This window comes from Caretta caretta, chromosome 17 (assembly GCF_965140235.1).
Source record: "Caretta caretta isolate rCarCar2 chromosome 17, rCarCar1.hap1, whole genome shotgun sequence".
Lineage (NCBI taxonomy): Eukaryota > Metazoa > Chordata > Testudines > Cheloniidae > Caretta > Caretta caretta.
The window spans coordinates 13,403,278-13,424,178 of NC_134222.1; the positions used below are offsets into that span (position 1 = coordinate 13,403,278).

Genomic DNA, 20,901 nt, shown 5'->3' on the forward strand with positions numbered 1-20,901 from the left:
GTAGATTATGTATATTCTATTGTTTACACATGTATAGAATCCCAGGGCTCAGTGCTGTCCTAAAATACAGGGCGTGTCTCATGTTCTTTGTTGTTATAGGTATTTGTAGAGTACTTATCACCTTGGTAGGCTGAGGGCACTTTACTTATGCTAGCATAGTGTTAAACAGCATTTTCCCCAAAACAAGGAGCACTTACTTTTCAAACCAGCATCCCAGAGGGTATCTTTGATGCCAGATAATGGTTGAAGGCTCAGAGATTACAAGACAATGGGTGCAGAACTGGGCCCATAAGAATTAGAGATAGAAAAGATCTATTAAATCAGCCAGCTAATGCAGGACTGTTTCCGCAGTCACCTCTTCTTGTGCTTTGTCCAGTTTTCAATTTCCCATGCAATTAGGCCTTCACCTGTGGAGACTATTTCAGAGGCTAACAGATGTCTCTCCAGAAACAAGCTAGGTGTATGAACTCAGTGTATTGCCATGTGTTTGAAATCTACCACCTAACATTCACAGTATGTTTGTTTGTCTGACAGAGCCAAAGAAGCTGAACATCTAAAACAGGATCTGCATGAAGCCAGGGAAGCTGAACGAAAAGCGAAGCAGAAACTTCTGGATGTAACGAAGCTTAATTATCCTGTAAGTTACCCAGTTTAGGTTCTAATGGGCAGCACTTTATTGGAGAGTGGACAAATAACCAATCATCATTTAAATGTAGATACAATGTAACTAACAAGTAAATACACATTCTCCATGAAGCTTGCTCAAGACACTTTGTTACCAAGCTGAAGTATTTATAATGTCTTTGTACTTTGCAGTCTTTGGTCTTCACAATTTTAACATATGATAGATTAGACAGATATTGCTTAAATTATCTGTCTGTCACCATCACTGTTAATCACATAGCCTACACAGTACCCAGAGATGTTTGCAATTTAAGGATACCTGGATGTCGTATTGACAGAAATGAAATATGGAAACTGCGTGACATTGAGAGAACTTTAGGAAGGGATCAGCAAAGGAGCTTTGTGGACAAAAACTTGTCTGCAGCTTCAAACTTCTTTTGTATGCTCCAGTATAGCAAAAGGGGGAATCTGAATTGTCAAAACCGAGGATTGGCATGGTCAGGTTCTATTCCATTCTCTGCCACTGAGTCACTATGTGAACTAGGGCAAGCAACTTAGGGTAAAATTTTCAAAAGTGTCCGAGTCCAATTTTCAAAAGTGTCTAGACTCCTCAGTACTTTAATTATTATTTTTGTGAGTGTAACAGGAGAAGATGAAAGTTTATTCCTCCCGGTCTGTGTTTAAAGTAAAGCTGTGGTCTTGCATAGAAGCAGTATTTGCCACTGTGACCTGAGGTGCCAGGAGCAAATGCCACTCATCCTGCTTATGGGGAAGTGGATCTATGCACATGCTGCACTCTCTCTGATATCCACAAAGTTTAAAATTAGATGGGAAACATTCGAGCCATGATGCTTCTCTCTCATTGGCACGCAGTCTGTATGCATTGTAATGTATTTAATTGAAGGCTAACATTTTATTTCAAAAAGATTTGTTTAGGGCCAGCCAGCCAGGGAGGAAAGGGATACAAATGCTTACAGCCATCTTTAGAATCAATGGGAAGACATCAATTTTGGAGACACTGTTTTTGAGATTCTTGTAGAAGCCAGAAATATACTTGAAATTAAAAAAAACCTTCTAATTGTATTGTTAATGGAACAAACTCTTTTTTTGATTATCTTGCGTCTTTTAGCATGTGGCCCGGTATCCTCCTCATTCACCTGCGGACACCAGAGATGTCAGCTTTGACAAAGGATCTGTAAAGATGGATTTAAAAGATGTAGATCTGAAGAGACTGTCCTTTGAGATAGAAAGAGAGAGGTACTGGAACACTCCTGAGATGTAAATAAACTAGGGAGTCTTAACGTGAGAAACTAGAAGTGGAAAATACCAATTAGGTCTCCTGATGTATCCTCCTACCAGTGGAGGATTGTTCCCCAAAATACATATGGGTGACTGCCTTATACGGAAGTAATAGCATCAGCTCAGAACACATTAGCTTTTTAGAAGGAGAAAAGAGGTTTTCTTGGCATCTAGCCACGAAGAATACAGAGCCCTGGGGTTTAAAGGAATACATTGTCTGGGGCAAAGCCATCTGCTCCAATATGAGTCTGCAGGAGGATGGAAACAACTGACTGGTGCATTGAGAGGGCTTTCCTTTCCTTTGCCCCATTGTAGACTGTATACTGGACTAGGGGAACCTTTGTTCTGTTACGGTCTTTCCTACATTCCTGTGAAAACTGGCTTTAAAATCTATCAAAAGACTATGCAAAATATTCCTAGATATTACACTTGCTTGCCAACACAGACCTTGGAGAGTTCCAAGTTGGTTCTGAGGCTATCTTGAATGTTAAAAATGGTTTATAAGCTGCATTCTGGGCAAATGGACATAAAGTGGCAAGACTCATGTTTTAATTTTTTTCACTCTGCATGCACTATAATGTATGTTATACTTTCATAGAGTTTATCATCAGAAGAGACCATTAGTCATCTAGCCTGATTCCTGTATATCACTTGGCTCCATATGGGAGTATCTGGGCTGTAACTTCAGCAGTATCTGTATTTGACTGATTGAAATGCATTAATGTTCTGATAGTAAATTAGCTGACAATGCAAGGAGCTACTACACATATTAATTGCATTACCGTCGTACCTAGGAGCCCCAGCCATGGACCATGACTCCATTGTGCTAGGCAATGTCCAATCACAGAACAAAAAGATGGTCCCTGCCCCCAAAGAGCTTATCATCTAAGTAGAAGACAAGAGACCACAGATGTCCTATCTATACCTATTGCGGGACCCTCTATGATTCTGCAGATTCCCATATAAAGCTGGTTCTCCGACTGTTTAATAACACCAAACAGGAGATTCTGTGTGTGACTGCTGGATTTATAGTTGAGGAGGAGCAGGTATTGCTGTGATCAGCTGGAAGTAAATGTGTGTCCACAGGTTTCCCATGAAGCCCATAGCGTGAGCTTACATTTGTAACCATTCCCCTTTGTTTTGACTTCTCCCTGATTAAAGAAAACCTCCCTCAGCAAGCAGGGCTAAATGTTGCAGGTGCTGTCAGCAATTCAGAATGAATGTAATGACAACCAAAGAAAAGTCAGGGTCACTGAAAGCCTTTCCCTGTAATGAGACAATTGGAAAACATAGGTTCAGGTCATGTGGAGCAAATATCAGAATAAATAAAATACAAATTGGATGAAGTTATTGACTGTCAACTGAATAACTTAGTGTCAAATTAATCTCTGATGTAAGATTAGTGGATTTACACTGGGGATGGTTTTTGTCCCAGAAGCTTAGAATGAACATTTCTTACTAATTGCCCTTACAAAATAGATGAATGTAAAAACTACAAAACCCTCCGTTAGAGCTACCACTGGCTAATTAGATTCATTTTTTGGCTTCTTCTCTCCCTGTGTGGGCTGCAGGTTAGATTACTTGGAAAAGAGCAAAAAATTTGAAGATCGATTGAAAGAGCTGAAGTCAGAAATCCATGCGCTGAAACTAGAGGAAAAACAAACTGGGCTCTACTCTCACTGGAATGAAGTTCTTGGATCCTTGGATCGTTCAATAGGAAATGTATGTAACCACAAATATAGGTTTTATAATACGAATAACAGATAACCTTACTTATGCAGTAGACATTAATAAATATAGAAGGTTCAGTTGACACCATAAACGAAGGAACATTGGAATCCCTAAAATGTTTCTAAAAGCATATGCTAAACGTATGCTTCGTATTTTGGTACGAAACACACCATTCACTATCTCTATTGATAATATGTGAAAAGGGGGTCTGGAGACATTGAAAGTGGCATTTTCTGTTGGAAGCTTTTTATGGGAGGAATCCCCTCAAATATATAACAGTCAAAAGACTGTGAGCTCCCAGGCAGAGTCCCATAAAGGCTGAAAGCTTTTGCGCAAAATAAGCTCTTGCAAGCTCATTACAACTATGCTACATTTAACTGTTATCAGTCTCTTTCTACTGCATGCTTTTTGTGGCTATTTATTCTTCAGGTGTGATGATATTTTTGTGTGTGTGAAAGTCAGCTTTTTACGCCAGATTCTAGTGATTCAGCAAACAAACTTTCAAGCCCCTTTCTGGACCAGTGCAACAGTAACAGGGCCCCAGCCCTTCCAGATTTCTTCAAACCTAGAAATTTATCTTAGACTAACATGTGAGAGACAAAAAAGGGAGGCTTGGGTGAGAGAAGGCTCCTATAATTTCCGGTCCATGTATTTGATATGCCTTTGGCTTAATGTGAGCTGATGTAGTGAGAACACTGTTTCACATATTCTGTTCTTTAAAGGCTCCCTCATGGATGAAAACCTTTGGAGCTGGAGACTTGTTAGATATGAATCTTCGAAAGCCCTTCCCAGCTTATCCATTAAATGCCACAAGCAGCTGCCCATGTACCAACAAGAATCAACATACAGTACCTGTGGAAAAGTCAACTTTTCAAACAAATACCTTGGTTGCCAGCAATGTGGGGACAGGAACTAGAAAACAGATTATAAAGGTAATGGGATTTATATGTATTTTCCCAAAATGTGGATGAATTTATTGCTTGTGAAAGTAAGGAATTAATAGCTTGGGCAAGCTTCTTCCACCCAGCTCTGCCAGTGCCCCTCAATCCCAAACTGTGGAGGACTGCTAGTTACTCTAGTCCTTCAGTTTCATGCCATTTAAGGCAGCTTATAACATGGGCATCATGGGGGCTAAGATGAGACCATCTGACTCCACTCCACCTGTGGACAAAGCTGGAATACGAATGGAAGATAAATCCCATTAGACAACAAGAGGATTTGTATTCAATAGCTGCGTTTTCTTTATAGTTTGACCAAGCTTGAAAGTAAAGTGTCCTCAGTGCTGGCATCAGCAGTTTAAAACATAAACATGACTCCCTTCTGCACTAGTATTTATGGCTGTGAAAACCTAACTTCCAGCATTAAGGGGTAAGTAATAAGATACTAGTAACAGAAATTGACCAAACCACCTACAATTCAGCTCTTACATGGCAATGGTAATAGAACACTGCCTCTCTATCAGCTGTTTCACACAAGTGCTGTGTAGGTCCATGAGGGAGACCTTGTGTCCTGGTATGCTTGGCTCCTTCCAGGTAGGTGAGTGAGTAAATACATTTGGGGATATAAAAGTTCAGTCTGTACGTGAGACTGTTTTAAGGGCAGGTAACTGTTATTTAACAGTTACCAGCAAGTAACTTTATTTATGCACTACTAATTGTGCTGGTTGCCAGAGAACTAACTGGAGGTTTAAAGGAACGTTGATGTATGTGAATGAGGTTAGGGCAAGAGTTTCTACTCTATGATCAATAAACTTGAGCTGTGCCTGTGACCTCCTTCAGATATTTATTCTAAAGATTTTTCAGAATCTCTAGAGACTGTCACATGACCTTAACTTGCAGACTGTGGGCAAGAATTATAAGATACACAGTCCAATGTGGTTGGACAGAAGCAGCATCTTCCTAATACAAATAATACAGGTAATTGTTTTAAGAAAAATAAAATCCAAACTGCAAAGTGATGTTTTTCAGTGTGAAAACTTCCATGGGGCTGGCAGGAAAATAAGTCAAGCCATTTTGATGCGACTTCTTAAAGGCCAGAGTTGATATCAAAGCCAGGATTAGAGCTAAGGAATTCCTGGTTCCCACTCATATGCTTAAAACAGAACTTTAGGGTGGGTGGAAATAACTTCTCTTTGATTTGCCTGTAGGTTCAGCAGCATGACTCGGACGTGATCTACATTTGAAGTGTTTCGGCAATTCAGTAATGCTTTCATCAAGAGGTGAAAAGGTAGAATTTCAGAGTAATCCATTTGCCTGCCACAAAAGTTACTTACACAAAACCACTATATACATTTAGCTACCCAATGATGTCAGCATCAAAACACATCCTGTCATGAGTGTGGTGCTGCTCAGTTTCCAGACAGGCAGCGTATGCCTGTAGCACTGGAAACGACAAGCATCTTTCATACAGTAGCAAACATGAAATAATATAGGAGCCAAGTTACATCATATGTGCTTTGTGAGAACACTTTAGGAGAAAAGGCATTTTAAATTTAAAGTGCGTTTTAAACTACAGAGCACCACTGAAATACAAGACCCTTTAAAGCGAAGATTAGCAAACAGTCAGTGGAACACACTGGGAGGAAGTGATGTTTTGGAAGATTCCTGCTTCTATAAAAAAAAGTACATAGAGCATACAGGACTTTGTGTTTAAGTCTTTGCAGCTGGTGTGACACTTCTGAAGCCTGTTTCAGCATATTTGTTAGTCCACAGAACATTTTTTCACTTATCCCTAACATAAGACTGTCTGCATACTTGACTTGTATTTCTATTAGGGAAAGTTTAGCTCTTAATTGAGGATTGGACAGGCTTTTTTGTGGGTCTTAATACATCTGTTATTTTGATGTCTTATGGAGATGTGAATGAAACCTTAATTTGAAAGTGCAAGACTTCTGTTTCTGTATGATTTTTGTGATGTGGAATACCTTCACTGCTGACACCTGTAGAAGACTCTATAACATACTGTCTCAGAAATTTAAGTACTAGAGACAAGAAACCTAATGGTATCTGCTAAAGAGGGACTCATCTCTGATGAAGAGTAAACATGGTATCCAGCATCTACTTTATCAGAACCAATTTGTACTTGAGGATGTTGTGTATTAAATGTGTATTTAACTGAGATCTTCATACAGACTTCTATGGAAGTAGACAATACAAAATTGTAGCTAAAGTCAGTTGAACATGCAGGACTGAGTAAAAACAGATGTTAATGTTCATAAACATCTAGTCCTATAAGTTAGGAATCTAAAGTATAGTGAATAAAGTTTCAATTTCTTCTAGCTGTCAGCTTTTTAAAGGTGTATGTATATATTGCTTGGATTTACCTTTAAAGGCAGAGCATGAAATACTGGAAGTTTTTCAGCTCTGAGCACAGACCAAGTAGGTGTACCATGTGCTCCTTTACTAGTCTTCGGCTCTACTTCCTTACTTAACTTGCTTATTCTCTAAACAGTAAGATGACAATTGTAAAACCTCTACATGTATCTTTTTGAAATGTGAATTATATCCATATTCAGGAAAACATTGTGCAAGGAAGTACAGGTGTTGAAGCAGAACTGAAAACCACCACAAGTGATAGTCAACTTTAATAAGATTTGTTTTGATACTTGTCAGCCCTTCTTCCTGACCCATAAATACTAAACAAACCAACTGTACATAAATTACAAAAAGATCAAAAAAGAACTCCCTCTACAGAAAAAACCTGAAAAAACTCACCCATATCCTAGAGAAGGCTTTACAGGCTCAGACTTCCCCCACTATTAACCAGTTTGTGAACTGGCTTCTACTAAATTATTACAACTCATCTCATTCTCTTGCTAGCTCCCAAGTTTGCTCTTCAGAAGCTAAGCTTTATCACTAAAGAAAAACCAGCTCTAATTATGGATGCAGTGATGGCTACAGCTGCAGGCAACCCAAAACACTAAATGCAACTAATGAATTGCCCAATTAATCTCAATGGGATATTAGTACTGATGAGTATCTTTAGTACTCAAATATTAGCACAATCAATGTCTTAACATAGTTTAGGTATAGCTACTTAGTCTAGTGTGTGTCCATATAAGGAGACATAGCAGCAAAATCACACAGGTAATTTCAATTTTCAAAATGCTTAATGACTAAGGAGCCCATATCCCATTGACTGTCAGTGGGACTTAAACTCCAATGCAACTTAAGTACTTCTAAATTTATTATTAGCCTCCCCTGTAATCTGAACTGTGAACAAGCTCAGGCTGTAAGACTAAAGGGAAGGTAAATGCCTGAGAGGGGGATAGAGGGGCTTTGCTAGGTACTTATGTGTTAACAGTATGTTTGTTGTAGTTATAAACTAAGAACATCTAAGTCTTTGCAGAAAATGTATGCATCAAATCAGAGGACAGCTGACAACTTCATCACAAAATACATATGCAGCTTAGCTCTAGGAGTCAGCAAGTGACCAGTGTACTTGCTCATCCCCTAAAACTAGGAAACAGAAATTGTACCAAACAACTAATGCATGTTTTGCTGCATTGTACGCTGTCAGAAGTTGTTTAATTACAGGGGCACTATTTAAACTCCATGTTTATCCTTGAACTATCTATGGATGGGTAGGTGAGTTAGTATCATTTATTCTCTTTTCCCGCTATTTTGTATTCTCTCTCAGGAAGTATGAATGCATCCCTTGGAGCTGCTTAGCTGTATTATTCATACACTATCTAGTTTGAAAAAACTGTACTGTAATTTTAGCAAGAAAATAGTTTAGAGTGCTATATCTTCTGCAGCAGGTTAGTTGATAGAAAGTGTGTGTGTGTGGACATCACCAAAACATACAAAGGGTCTAAAATGACAATACTAGAGAAGTTGAAAGCATTTTGGCTTTTATCTTTGATGAGAAAAGGAACATACAACTTCTAGCAGTGGAAAATCTCAGTGAGCAGATACCTTGATCTAGAATAGATCAGGTTTATTTTAGCAGTGAGTTTTTGCAGATTGTGGAAGCACAGCTTCAGCCTCACAGAAGCATAGAAGACTACTACACTTGTGCCAGATCCTATAAATATAAGTATATATTATAATTCATTTGTAGTTGAAAGAATGAATTAGGGGAACACTTTTTTCCCCCCAAGTTAGAATGTATATTTTGCATGTGTCCCATGAATAATATAGAAGAATGGTCTATTTGAAAATGGCTAAAGTTCTCTAGCAGTAGCATGTGGCAGTCTAGGTCACATCTACTTATGTTGCCATTAAACAAGGTTAATATTGTACACACTAACTCTGTGCACTGGTTTAAGTGACACTTCATTTAATTCACTTGCCTGTGCATGTTTCTCCTCATACACAATAAGCCTCTCTGGGATATATGCAGTCTTCCACCCAGCACTAAATTAAAGGGAAAAGGACTTGGCCCACTGGATAGCACCAGTGACTACTGATAATCAATACCCACACCAAAACAAAAGCTAGTATAGCCTTTCACTGTTAAATCCTATAGCTTTGTCCTTAGTGCAAACTGAACACTCAAAACACCTCTTTATTAAAAAGGCACTTGTTACCCAGACAGATGCAAGGAAACGTGGCATAGAAAAATCTCAAATAGAACTAGTGACAGCAGTTATTTGGCAGCAATAGGTTGGAAAAACAAAAGTAACAGAATGAGGTGGCTTAAGTCTACCTATTAAGTGTTTACCACAAAAGTGAGGTTGATGAAGGGTTTTATTCAAACTTTTCATCTCCTTCTTCCACATCTTTCAAACTGAGTACTTCAAGCGAGCCTTTCCCTTTAGTCTCACACCGGATCAGTTCATCTATCTCCCTGAAGCAGCCTGGGTCAACGAGGCACACCTGAAACATTTTACATATCAATCAGTGAAGATTTTAGCCTACACTGTTTCCTTTTCTCCAATGGCATTTTAATATACAGAGATGACTGACCCAATAGGCCTGAAGAAAGCTTTTCCACATTCCTAAAAGCCTATATTTAATCAATCCCCATAGATCCATCTTTTCTTTAAGGGAGTTTTGCAACTCCACCTGCTGATGCTTGACTTGCTGATAATGCAGCAGTGAAATTGCAGAAGCAGCCCAGTCTGTTGTACGTATCCCAAAGTATTACTAATTACACATTGTTTTATTATTTTGGGGGAATACCTTTTAAATAAATTACAGTACTGTCAGAACTGAATTGCAGTAAGATACAGTGCAAAACACATGCACCATAAGATAATGAAAATTTAACATCCTAACATATAGGGGACTGGCAAAATGAGGATGTTAAACATAGCACTCACTAAAAGTTGCTGCATTATACTTTAAGTTTGAGCAGTAATTCTACAACAAATATGGGTACAGGAAGATAACCGAGTCATGCCTGCTGGTTAAGAACTCTCATTCCTCAAGTAAGTGTTCTGACAGTCCTGAGCCTTGCAAGGCTTGAAAGCAGTCACTAAGACCATGAAGAATTAAAATACCAAAACAAAACCCAAAACATTTAAATTATGCATCTGATTAATTCAGATTTCAGCACTTTAGTTCAATTTCAGCTAACCCAAACACAGGTTTTACATGTAGCTTTCAAAAGACAGCAACTAAATGTAGACAAATTAACTATGGAAACTAGATTCTTACAATTTCTAACTGCTCATCGAAGTCTTCACTCTCTATAACTTTGATCAGTGGTTTGAGCTTCTCTTTTAGCTTCTTGCCCTCTTTTGCTGGGAGAATAAACCGCAGTCTCATGTGAGCCCGCTCAATCTGCATAGTCTCCTTTAACTGTCTGATCACTTCCAAAGCCTGCAAAAGACATTAACTACAAATGAAATTCACTTATACTCATTTGTTATTTACATAGCACCACATCCCACTCAGACTGAGCATTATTTACAACAGCTTATAGATGCTCCAGAAACATTCCTTGTTACCATCCCCTGGAATTCTCCAGGAATACATTTGGTATATTATTAGAACTGATTATTGAGAAGATCTGCCTTTTTATGTTAAAGTATTGCTGGCATTGGACTTAAGGTGTCAGAAAAGCTGGAAATGTTAAACAAGGTGGTTATATCGAAACTATAAAAGCCAGGACATTTAAAATTAAGGATAAACACACTGTCCCACTGAACAAGAGGTAAGACGACAGCATGAGCGTTGAGTATTCTTGCTTTTGTTTTACACCCAATGTTGCTGCTGTTTTAATAATCTGTAGTTTGTTTCCCTTTCTTTGTTTCATGGGCAGATACAAACCAAATTACAAAGTTTCAGAACATATGTTTCTTTCTGACATTCAGCTCCTGTGCCACCTCTGTGTCAAACAATGCTTACCTACCATCCTTAGATTTAGGCTCAAGTGACTCCTGTGGATGTTAATAATGAAACTGCATACAAAATTTTAAGTTTAAACAGAATTTTTGGGGAGTGATACTGACCTGCTGTTTGGTACTCTTGTTTGGTTTAACAGAATAGTGGATATCCTTCATGGCTCTTTCTATAAGAATTACTGTGTATGGCCTCTTTGTTTCAGGATTCACACATTTCTCAGCGACAATAGTTGCAATATCTCTAAACATCTGCTCCAATTGTGTGTGTCGCTCTTTGTCAGACACCTGCAACTCCCCTTTTGTTAAAATCTAGACGTGATTAATCAAGAATGAAAAATTCTATTAAATACATATTTGACTGAGGAATAGAAGTCCTAGCTCTGGGAAAGTTATTGATTTGTTTTCAAAGTAACAGTTACACACACACACACACAAAGCTAAGACATACCATATGTATATTATATATAAAAATAGTGTATATATATTTAATTTGATTAGGTTATTCTGCAGCATGTCAAGTATAACCTTAGAGTTTTTTCATAATACAAAAAACCCTAACGCAAAAGTGTAATGCTTGTTTCATCAAACTATAAAAAAGAAACTAGTGTTTTTAAGATAAGGGTCAAATCCTACAAGTGAAGTTAACAGTTTATATACGTGTACCAACAAGGGAACCAAAAAAAATAAATCATAACAGGTTTATCTTGAACACTGAAACTATTTCAAAATAAACAGCATTACTGAATATCTTGTTTGATTAAAAATGCAGATTAACTATTCACCCCCACTCATTCCTTTTACATCATAAATACACCACTATAACTAAAAAATCCTTTGGATCAAAACATGTGTGAAACAAAACTATTACCTCTCTCCCTCCATCCCTATCTTCCAGTAGAAATTGGTCTAAAGTTCTTTGGGACAGGGACTTTGCTTCTGACATGTATGTAAAGGACAATGCATCCTAATGATGCTATATAAAAAGTGCAAGGGTCAGAACTCAGTTTTATAAATCTCTCACTGGAAAGATCAGGTATCAGAAGAATGCCCCTTCCCTCCCCACCAGGAAGCTGGTTCAGTAGCGACTGAAAGAGAAATGTATCCTTGACTGAATCAGCAACACACTTGTCTATAGCAACTAGGCATTGCACGGACATCCCCTATCAGTCGACTGATCTGATAGGACCCTGCTTTGTTCACAAGACAAGCACAAAGTGGTGCTGAAGACCACAGATTTAAAGCACTTTATTTCCAAAGAGAAGGGAAAGAATGTGTTTACCCAAACCTGATCAATAATTCAAAAAACCCACCACCATGTAATATACTAGAAAATTCATTAATCTCTAACAGCATCAATTGACAGATGGAGATTCAGTTAGCTAAATTTTAATGGAGGATGGCTAGAAGCTTCTGTGATTCACAATAAGGTGTGTTAACTCTATGCTTTCATGTATGGAGGACCTACCATCTTGCAGATTTCTGTTTGGTCATCAGTTCCAAAAGCTTTGAGGAGATCTTCCTTCTTTGCAACTTGACCTTTAGAGACGTTTACAAATACCGTATTGGTCTGTAGAACTTCATCAATGTCTTTTTCACTGGTAAATAACAATTGTATTCACAATCAGAAAACATGCAAGCATAGTATTAACTAGCAGGGAGTAGTCTTGTGGTTGCTACTCTGTCTGAGGCTAGGGCACCAATTAGTGGAAGCTGGGAACTTGAGTGTGGGCAGCTGTTGGACTTTCTCACCAAGAGGAATGTTGTTTGGGGCCCTCAGTAAACCTAATTGTAGCTTTATGGACTGGTTAATTCATTACCAACTTCTTAAGAGGACACCAGCAAGTGACTTAAAGGAGAAACAAATTTCCTTTCTAGATTACTATTACCACATTGGTTGTTAAAAAGGAAAGAATTTTAACATCCAATGTATTTCTCCTCTAGTTTATACTGCTTGTTTACTTTCATCACTTCTTGCAACTGGGACCATGAAAATCAGTTAAGTTGGTCTCATTTTGATTCTCAATGCTGAAACATTTGTACTGCATGCACTGCAGAATGTTTGTTTACAGAGAACTATTTTCACTGGAATTTTAAAAAATGTCAACATTGATTTTAAGAGTTGGTTTTCACAAAAAAAAAATTTAGATGCTGGGGTTAAGCAATGGCTAGTTAAGTCGGTGCAGCCATTAATGTTCCTTTAGGACTCCAAATATGACATAAAATATTAATTTTGTGGGACTAGTCTTTGATTTTTTTTGAAGTTAAACCCGTAGCTATTCAGAGAAACTAAAGAAAAAACATGGTTGAGACAATGAAATAGAAAAGATTCTCAATAGGCTCTCAAACATTATGCCGATTGGGATAATATAAATCCCAGAGAAAAAGACATTCAAAATAAGAGTTTTAGATTGATAGTGACTGCAGGGACAGGTCTTTATTCTCAAACCGCTGTTGCCTCTTCAACATTAGTGGTGCAGAAACATAAAACAAGTACTGCCAACTGCAAGCCTCACTACAAACATTGCAACACACAAAACAAATCAATATTTTCCAAATAAGAGCAGTCAAAACTGGCAGTAGCAACAGAGTATTTCTAAATCCTGAAGTAAAACAACATTCACAAGAAGAAGAGAAGGAGCAACAGGTTCAAAGGAGGGACACTTCCTCATGTAGAAGCTAGGAGGACTCTTAGAAAAGTTAAAGGCAAATAAACTAAAGGTGTGAAGATACCTTCAAAGGGCAAGGAAGGATTCAAGGAGGATCCAGGAGACTATACTGGCATAACCCCACGGCATAGATGCAGCCTACGCCAACAGAAGGGTTTTTTTCTAATCAATGAAGGAACACCACCTCCCCTGTTGACAGTAGCTAGGTTGATAGAAGCATTCTTCCCTTGACAAAACTGCAACACTCAAGGGTGTGTTTTTTCACACCCCTGAGTGATGTAGCTACCTCAGCCTAACTTTTAAGGCTATGGCTACACTTGAGAGTGCCACTGTAAACTCTCTAGTGTAGCCGCTCAAAGCAGACAGGAGAGACCTCTCCCATGGATTTAATTAATCCACCTACAACAAGCGGTGGCAGCTATGTCAGTGGAAAAAGCTCTCCCACCGACAGTGCTGTTCACAGCAGTGCTTAGCTCCATGCAACTTATGTCACTCAGAGGCTGACTTATACCAACATAAGTGGTAATGTAGACACAGCCTGAGTGTAGGCCACACTTAGTTACGGGAAACTAAAGCAGTGTTTACTCCTGAATGAGAGCATCTACATGCTTTAACTTATGAGCATGGACTCTTCAAATTCCAGAGAGCCCCCATGTAGACAGGATTGGTATTTTCAGACCCCCCTCAGTAACTCAGGGCAGAGCCAACTCCTAGCTTCCCTGCATGCTGCGAACCCCTCCCCCAATGCCTGGGTGGGAATCGCTCCTGGAGTAGGATGAGGGCAGGTCACCCCCGCTCTGTAAGCGTTGGCACCAGCTAGAGGAGTAGGGTACTGGTCAGTCAGCCCAGCCGGGGGAAGGGCCTGACCTGGTCCATTTCACTAGGAGCTGGATGTTGGCAGGCACCGCTTCCCAGCACCGCCTGGGGCATCCACCCCCCTCCGCCCCAGACATCCGAGTCTCCTCCCCTTCAGAAACCCCCCAGCGAGGGGGGTCCCACCTCAAACGTCTCCCCGGGCCCTCACCCGCCTCCCAGCCCTGCACCCACACCGGACTCCCCAGCAGCCCTGCACCTGCCTCAGCCCTCTTTGCCCCCAGATCTCCCTCCTCCCCACAACCCTGCAGCCCCCGCCCCAGCCTGTACTCACGCCCCGCTCCGCCAGCCCATGACTTTGTTGCGGTAGCAGGCGATCTCGAAGCGCTTCCCAGCGCGCCGGGTCCGCACCACGGCCACGTTGGTGAGGCGGATCTGGTTGGTGGGGGTGAAGATGGACATGGCGGCGCAGGGGGCCCGTCAGGCGGCGGAGACCGGAATGGAAGCCTGTCAACAAGCGGCGCTGCGCCACGGCTATTAACCACCGCCCCCGCTTGTGACGTCGGCGCAGCTCCGGAAACAGGCGGCTCGAGGGGCCGCCGAAAGGCGTCCGGGGCGGGAAACGCAGCCCGCGAATCAAGGGTTCCGGGGCAGCGGCCGCACAGGGAGAAGAGCGCGCGGTGTGGGGGTGTGTGCGCGCGCGCGGGTGTGACTTCTCCTCGCGCGTGGGGTCAGTTCCCCCCTCCCAGGGGCCCAGTCTTCCCGGGGGCGGGAGGGCGCCAGGCCACGGCTCCCGGCGCGGGGCTCTCACAGCGCCGCGGCACGCTGGGGGGGGGGGGGGGGTCTGATCGTGCCTGCCCCGGCGCCCGGGAGAGGGGCGGTTTGAAAGCATTGCCCCGAGCCGGCCCCGCCGTGCACGGTTCCCCTGAGGCGCACCCGGGCCTGCCCCCAGCCCCCCGGACCTAGGGGGCAGGACGCGGCCTGTCAGGGAGTGTCATCCCGCCATGGGCCCTCCGTGGCAGCGGGCCACCCCCTGAGCCACACACCAGACCCCAGCGGACCACACCGCCGTGATGGTGCATTCATATGAGCGCATCGCACCGCGGTTATGGCCGGAGCGCCGTCAACGGACAGGGTGCTGCGGAGGCGGCAGAGAGACCGGCCCCGCCGGAGGAGCTCACACCCAGTCAGCCCGCGCGCCCATCACCGTGACGTCTTGGCCGCGTGCCTCCCTTCTCTGGGGCATGGATGCCAGTGGCTCCTGGGTGGGGTTCCTCGACAGCAGTGAAATGCTCCAGAGGGCCGGCTGGCGTGGGGGACGGTGTTCCCGTGATTGTGTCGGAGACGGGGGTGAGAGTGGCCTGGCTCTGTGTTTTTCTGTAGCACGGCGTGTTTCCCGGGCGGGCTGCGTTTCTGCCTGTCGCTCTGTGCTTCAGTGTGTTTCTGTGACTGTTCGTGGCATTCGGTTTCTATGCGACCGCGTGTGTGGGGTGTGTGTAGGATCGGCTGCTCTCCCCCCCCCCCCCCCGCCGTGATTGTCTTTACTGTATTATTTTAGTGTCCCCTTTCTTTAGCCCGGTGAAGTGGCACTGCCAATCTGATGGTTTGCGTATGAGAGATTGTTTTTCTATGACTGTAAATGTTTAGAGTGTTTGTGATCGCCTGTGTTTTTGTTTTCTAGGCATGAGGAAGAAAACACTGCCACACCAGCCCTGAGCTCTGTGTAGCTTTCTTTTCATGAGTAGCAATCTATGAAGTGAAGTGGGGAGGAAGGAGAAAAAACCTCCCAGCATCCCTCTGCAAACAGCATGGCTGCCCCCAGCCGCTCCTGTGGATTTCTCTGTCTCAGTTAAGTTTGTTACCTAAGACGTAGAAGAGTAGCTGCAAATTGCCACATCACTCTCTGGAATACTGAATTTTTGGCTGGTGTTTCAGGTCTTAACTATGCCAGCTGCTTGTGCTGATGCTCATGCCATGGGTAAGTACTATTGTGTGGAGAGACCTAGTGAGATCGTTGTTACTAGTGCCCTGACAGAGGACATATCTCCTATTAAACTGAAATGATACTGATTTAGCCATCACACATCAGGAATAGCCTGTTATCCTGCTGCTCCCAGCAAGGTGGGAACGGGCTCGCTCACTTGCCGCTTTTAGTTCTGAGTGCGTCATACGCTCGGTTGCTTATTCTTTTAAAAAGGGGTCAAATTAGTGCCAAGCCTGGAAGGGGTGACCCCTGTGACCAATATCTTAAAACCTTAGGGCTGCTGGGACCACCCGAGTGCAGGCTGGCTTTACAGATAGAAATGAGTTTGGAACATGTCTCTGATGGAAACACCCAAAGTGAAATCTGTTAGTATCAGAGAAATGTAAGAAACAATAATATGAAGGTAACCCTGAATTATTGCTACACCCTTCTCCGGTGGTGCCCCTGGGGGAAGCATCTCTGAGCCAGCTAATAGCCTTGGCTTTTGGGTGTTAATTTCCAGCCAGGGTTCAAGGGTGTTAATTACAGGCAGCTGAGTGTATCTAAACTCCATAAAGGGAAGGTATGTGTGACTGGGAGCAGTGAGGAACGGGAGGGGTTATCTTTGGGGTTATGAGTTTTCTGCATGGGAGGAGGGTAATTAGAGATTTTGGCCAGATTGCTTTTAGGTGGGATTGAATTAGAAACTGTTGCAATAAAACCTTGACCCAGAGGATTATTTGGATTCAAAGCTGAGAGTCTAATAAACCTTTTTGTTTGAAGAGTTACCCTCTCTGGCCTTGCTTCAGTGGGTAAGCGACATTATCCCCATTTTACAAAGAGTGGGAATGAGAGCAGAGAGGTTGAGAAGGAGACTTGTTACAGATGAAATATCAAGCCACTGGTAGAGCAGGGAATAGTACCGAGGTCTCCAGACTTCTAGGAAAACATATGTTTTTTTAGATATCCCTTTTACCAAAAAGGCATTTTTGTTCCAAGGAAGGCTAGGCTAAGCTTTTATTTGCCTGGCGCTCCTGGTTTGGTTGTGGACCTTGGAAACTAGTTTATTAACTGAGCTGATTCTAAAGGGCTTGTTTAGATTAGGGCAATTTGCAATTGTGTGGTTACATCTGTGTAGTCACACTGGTGCAAATTTCCATCTAGACAAGCTTTTTGGGTTTTTGCTGCTTCAAGAATATTGGAAAACATCTGTTGCTCACAGTGATTTTCACAAACATTTTCTGGTCTCCAGCATTGTCTGTACTACAACTCTGGCCTCTGACAGGCAGCTGCTTGTAGGGTTGGCTCTGGTTACAGACTGCTGTCTCAGTGGCTCCTCATTTCTTTCCTTTCAAGTAGCTCATTCTGATTGAAATGCTAGGCAAGGCTGGCCAGCCGTGGAATTGGGGCAATGAATTAACAAGTGAGCTGACAATCAGTGTGAGAAGTCTTATGACTATTCCCAATGGAGGTTGCTGAGAAAACCAAATATTTTGCATTCAGTTTCCAAGAAACTTTCCTTTCCCTTACTTGCACTCTTTTGTTGGATAGCAGACCTGATCTCAGACTCCAGTACCTATTAGAGTCATGATGTTGGAGCCCAGTTAGGAGCATGAGAAGTAATAATGTGAATGCTCAATCCCTGCTCTTCAGAAAGAATTAATTTAATGAGTTAGTCTTATTTTGTTAGCTTATGATCTTTAAGCCTTTGAACATTTTGCACATAACCAGTAAAGACAGAGAATGGGGAAGTAGTACTGTTTACTACACTGTAACGTATATTGCTCTTAATACTATACTTTAAAAGCTAATCCTGTTTTTAAATAAAAACCTTGTGGTTATGCGCCTTGTATAATGCTGATAAAGTATGTTCAGTTTAATCAAAATATTAAGCATGTCTTGATACACAGTTTATTAAAACTTGTATAATTTGAGCAGTTTGTAATGGTTCTAATCCTGCACTGAGCTCTTTGAAGTCAGCAGAGCTCTATATAGGTGCAAGGTTTTGCACTCATTGGATTTGTTGCAAGACTGAGGCCAATGAGATGAAGTTTGGCTTTTGCATTAAGACTGTATTAATTCTTAAGAGTCTATAATGGCACAAGTATCAGAAGGATAGCCGTGTTAGTCTGTATCCACAAAAACAACGAGGAGTCCGGGGGCACCTTAAAGACTAACAGATTTATTTTGGGCATAAGCTTTCGTGGGTAAAAACCCCACTTCTTCAGATTCATCTGCAGTGGTTTTTTAACCACGAAAGCTTATGCCCAAATAAATCTGTTAGCCTTTAAGGTGCCACTGGACTCCTCTTTTTTTTTTTTTATAATGGCATAGAACATGTTTAAGACTAAGCGCACCAGAGCTATGTTGTTGAAACTTAGGATGTCATGTAACAGTCCAAGGCTTTGGCCTGCATATGAGAATGTAGTTATGCTCGGTCTATGCAGCAGTATCTTACTGGGTGAAAGGCCAGCTAGTCCCTAATTCATTTATAATGGTTGTGTCCATAGTCAAAAGCCATTTCAATTTCTGCCTGTCATTGCGTGATCTGGAGACTGAGAATAGTTAAGGTCATGAGACTGGTAGATGCTGTGTGTGCGTGTGTTGCTTTTTTAAAATGGTTGATGAAGGAAACTACTGCTGCTTTTGCTGAGTTGGAAGAGGGCAGTCATGATTTATTCTCATTTTAGATGCATCAGGGGATACATGGAGCTTCTTCTACACTCATCTGATGTCCTTATGGCTAAACAGGTTTTACATCTACTCTTGTGCAGCTTTTGGCATCGGTATTTGGATCTGCTTTCAGTTCATTACCACCAAAGCCAAAAAGCAGGTAACTGAGACTTCACACTTCTAGCATTTATAGTCTTTCAACTGGAAGTATCCCAGAGTGTTACAACAGTAATCCTTTGATTACTACTGAAATGTATCCCACTTTGATGTGGGAATGTGGCATTTCATTTCAGTGTAGTCCACTCTAGGCCACGTGCAAGTCCTAACTTCTTAAAGTTTAAATGTGGCTTAGCATACTCGAAAATCATAGTACTTGAAGTGTGTTAGAAATATATCAAAAGTATACCTGCTGAATATTTTACTGCTTTGTAACCGACATGTGAATTGATCTCACATAATCGCTTCTGTTTGTTATGTGAAGATTTGACATTCTGGACGGGGCCAGCACTTTTTCAAATGTAGAATCCTATCTCTGCCAGCTGCTTACACCTGATGTTTTAGAATCAAGTCCTGTTCCCATTGAAGTTAATGATAAAAATTCCATGATTTCACTAGGAGCAGGAGTATGCCATTCAAGAGGGTAAAAACTCCCTAATAAAATATTCAGTTGTGTATGTGGGTGAAGTGTGTAGATATGTGGGATGGGAGGAAGGCATGTCTTCAGACACCTGCTGTGATCAAGTCACGCCCTATAGTCTGAGATAAGATTACAGAAACATGGCTTATTTAAATGAGAGGTTGCTAGTTTGATTGTTTTTATGGGCCAGTTGTAACTCTAAAAATGATCACTGTTACATTTGCTAGCGCTCACCAACCTAATGCTGAAGATCTGACCAGGTGGTTTGCATTTTATGTGAAAACTAGCTTAAGATGAGTTTGAAAGGGGTAAGATTGGGATACTACAATTGTTTTGTAGGATGAAAAATCCACCCAGAAGCTAACTCCATCTAAAGTAACAAAAGATGTGCTAATAAATGGATATACAATGCCAAAGACGAAGGAGGTTTATGTTGCTGGGGTGAAGGTTTTCTATGGCTCTCAGACTGGCACTGCTAAGGTAAAAGTAACTTTATTCTACTTGGACAAAGTTAATTCAAAATGTTATTGAAGTGTAACTTTGGCTTGCAAACAGTGCATTGTCCAAGAACCTGAAAGTGAAATTGACTAGGTTTTTGTTGTCCAATACAATGAAAAAAGTGAAGAGGAAATTAGTTTTTAAATAATTATTCATCTTGAAAAATCTAAGGGTTATTACATGAACCCTTTAAAATATACTCTATTAATCTGTTGGTGTCACTTTAAACTCCTCTTGTGTGGAGAGATTCTGCTTTATAATGTTTCACTGACAAAGACAAAAACTGATTAAAGTTGAGTGATTTTTGTGTGTCTGTAGAAATACTCACTTTTTCCAAAACCAAATGCACTTCACTTTTAAAAAAAGAAAATGTGTGTTTTATAGTTGTCTTTGTTCTATTTCTGTCCGTGATAGCCATATGAAATATCAGCTTCTTGTTAAAAGGTTTGTGAGTTTCTAACGCCCTCTCTTGAATTTGTTTGGCTCTTCCTTCGGTTGGATTATTGCAGATAAAGCCTTTCCATGTCTCTCTCTCCAGGGATTTGCAACAATTCTTGCTGAAGCTATTCTCTCCCTTAATTTGCCTGCAGAAATCATTAACATGAGAAACTATGATCCAGATGATTGTCTAGCCGAAGAGGTTAGTATTTTTCTTTCTTCCCCTTCCTAGAGAGGTAAAGTATATAAATGTAACAATTCCCTGGGT

General features: G+C 41.2%; 3 protein-coding genes across 8 annotated transcripts in view; 2 read left to right on the forward strand and 1 right to left on the reverse strand.

Annotated features, from left to right (window-relative positions):
- Nucleotides 1-6,931, forward strand: part of LOC125623968 (merlin) — a 30,723-nt gene extending 23,792 nt beyond the window's left edge. For 3 of the 4 annotated variants that reach the window (XM_075120773.1, XM_075120772.1, XM_075120774.1), the window contains 4 exons: nt 535-637; nt 1,754-1,881; nt 3,495-3,645; nt 4,377-6,931. In XM_075120773.1, coding sequence (XP_074976874.1) covers nt 535-637; nt 1,754-1,881; nt 3,495-3,645; nt 4,377-4,625 — 631 coding nt within the window. In that variant the 3' untranslated portion in view covers nt 4,626-6,931. The remainder of the gene's footprint in view (nt 1-534; nt 638-1,753; nt 1,882-3,494; nt 3,646-4,376) is intronic. The other variant, XM_048824165.2, reaches the window with a different exon arrangement.
- A 265-nt stretch (nt 6,932-7,196) lies between these two features.
- SBDS (SBDS ribosome maturation factor) lies at nt 7,197-14,984 on the reverse strand. The gene is made up of 5 exons (XM_048824172.2): nt 14,759-14,984; nt 12,411-12,540; nt 11,054-11,254; nt 10,257-10,421; nt 7,197-9,473 (listed from the first exon to the last, which is right to left on the reverse strand). The coding sequence occupies exons 1-5, from the start codon at nt 14,884-14,886 to the stop codon at nt 9,345-9,347; spliced, it is 753 nt and encodes a 250-aa protein (XP_048680129.1). The 5' UTR covers nt 14,887-14,984; the 3' UTR covers nt 7,197-9,344.
- Nucleotides 14,985-15,067: 83 nt separating this feature from the next.
- LOC125623967 (S-adenosyl-L-methionine-dependent tRNA 4-demethylwyosine synthase TYW1) overlaps nt 15,068-20,901 on the forward strand; it is a 126,993-nt gene continuing 121,159 nt past the window's right edge. Inside the window, exons 1-5 of one of the 3 annotated variants that reach the window (XM_048824164.2) lie at nt 15,068-15,154; nt 16,106-16,402; nt 19,078-19,220; nt 20,037-20,177; nt 20,734-20,835. In XM_048824164.2, coding sequence (XP_048680121.1) covers nt 16,369-16,402; nt 19,078-19,220; nt 20,037-20,177; nt 20,734-20,835 — 420 coding nt within the window. In that variant the 5' untranslated portion in view covers nt 15,068-15,154; nt 16,106-16,368. Of the gene's footprint in view, nt 15,775-16,105; nt 16,403-19,077; nt 19,221-20,036; nt 20,178-20,733; nt 20,836-20,901 lie in introns of all 3 variants that reach the window. The other 2 variants (XM_048824163.2, XM_075120771.1) reach the window with 2 other exon arrangements.

Excerpts from the sequence above, each read along its gene's own strand:
- SBDS (XM_048824172.2), bottom strand. The coding sequence starts at position 14,886 with ATGTCCATCTTCACCCCCACCAACCAGATCCGCCTCACCAACGTGGCC. Across the intron at positions 10,422-11,053 it reads ACAAGAGTACCAAACAGCAG|GCTTTGGAAGTGATCAGACA; the intron begins GTCAGTATCACT and ends TGTCTTTTGCAG. Across the intron at positions 9,474-10,256 it reads TCGATGAGCAGTTAGAAATT|GTGTGCCTCGTTGACCCAGG; the intron begins GTAAGAATCTAG and ends AAAATGTTTCAG.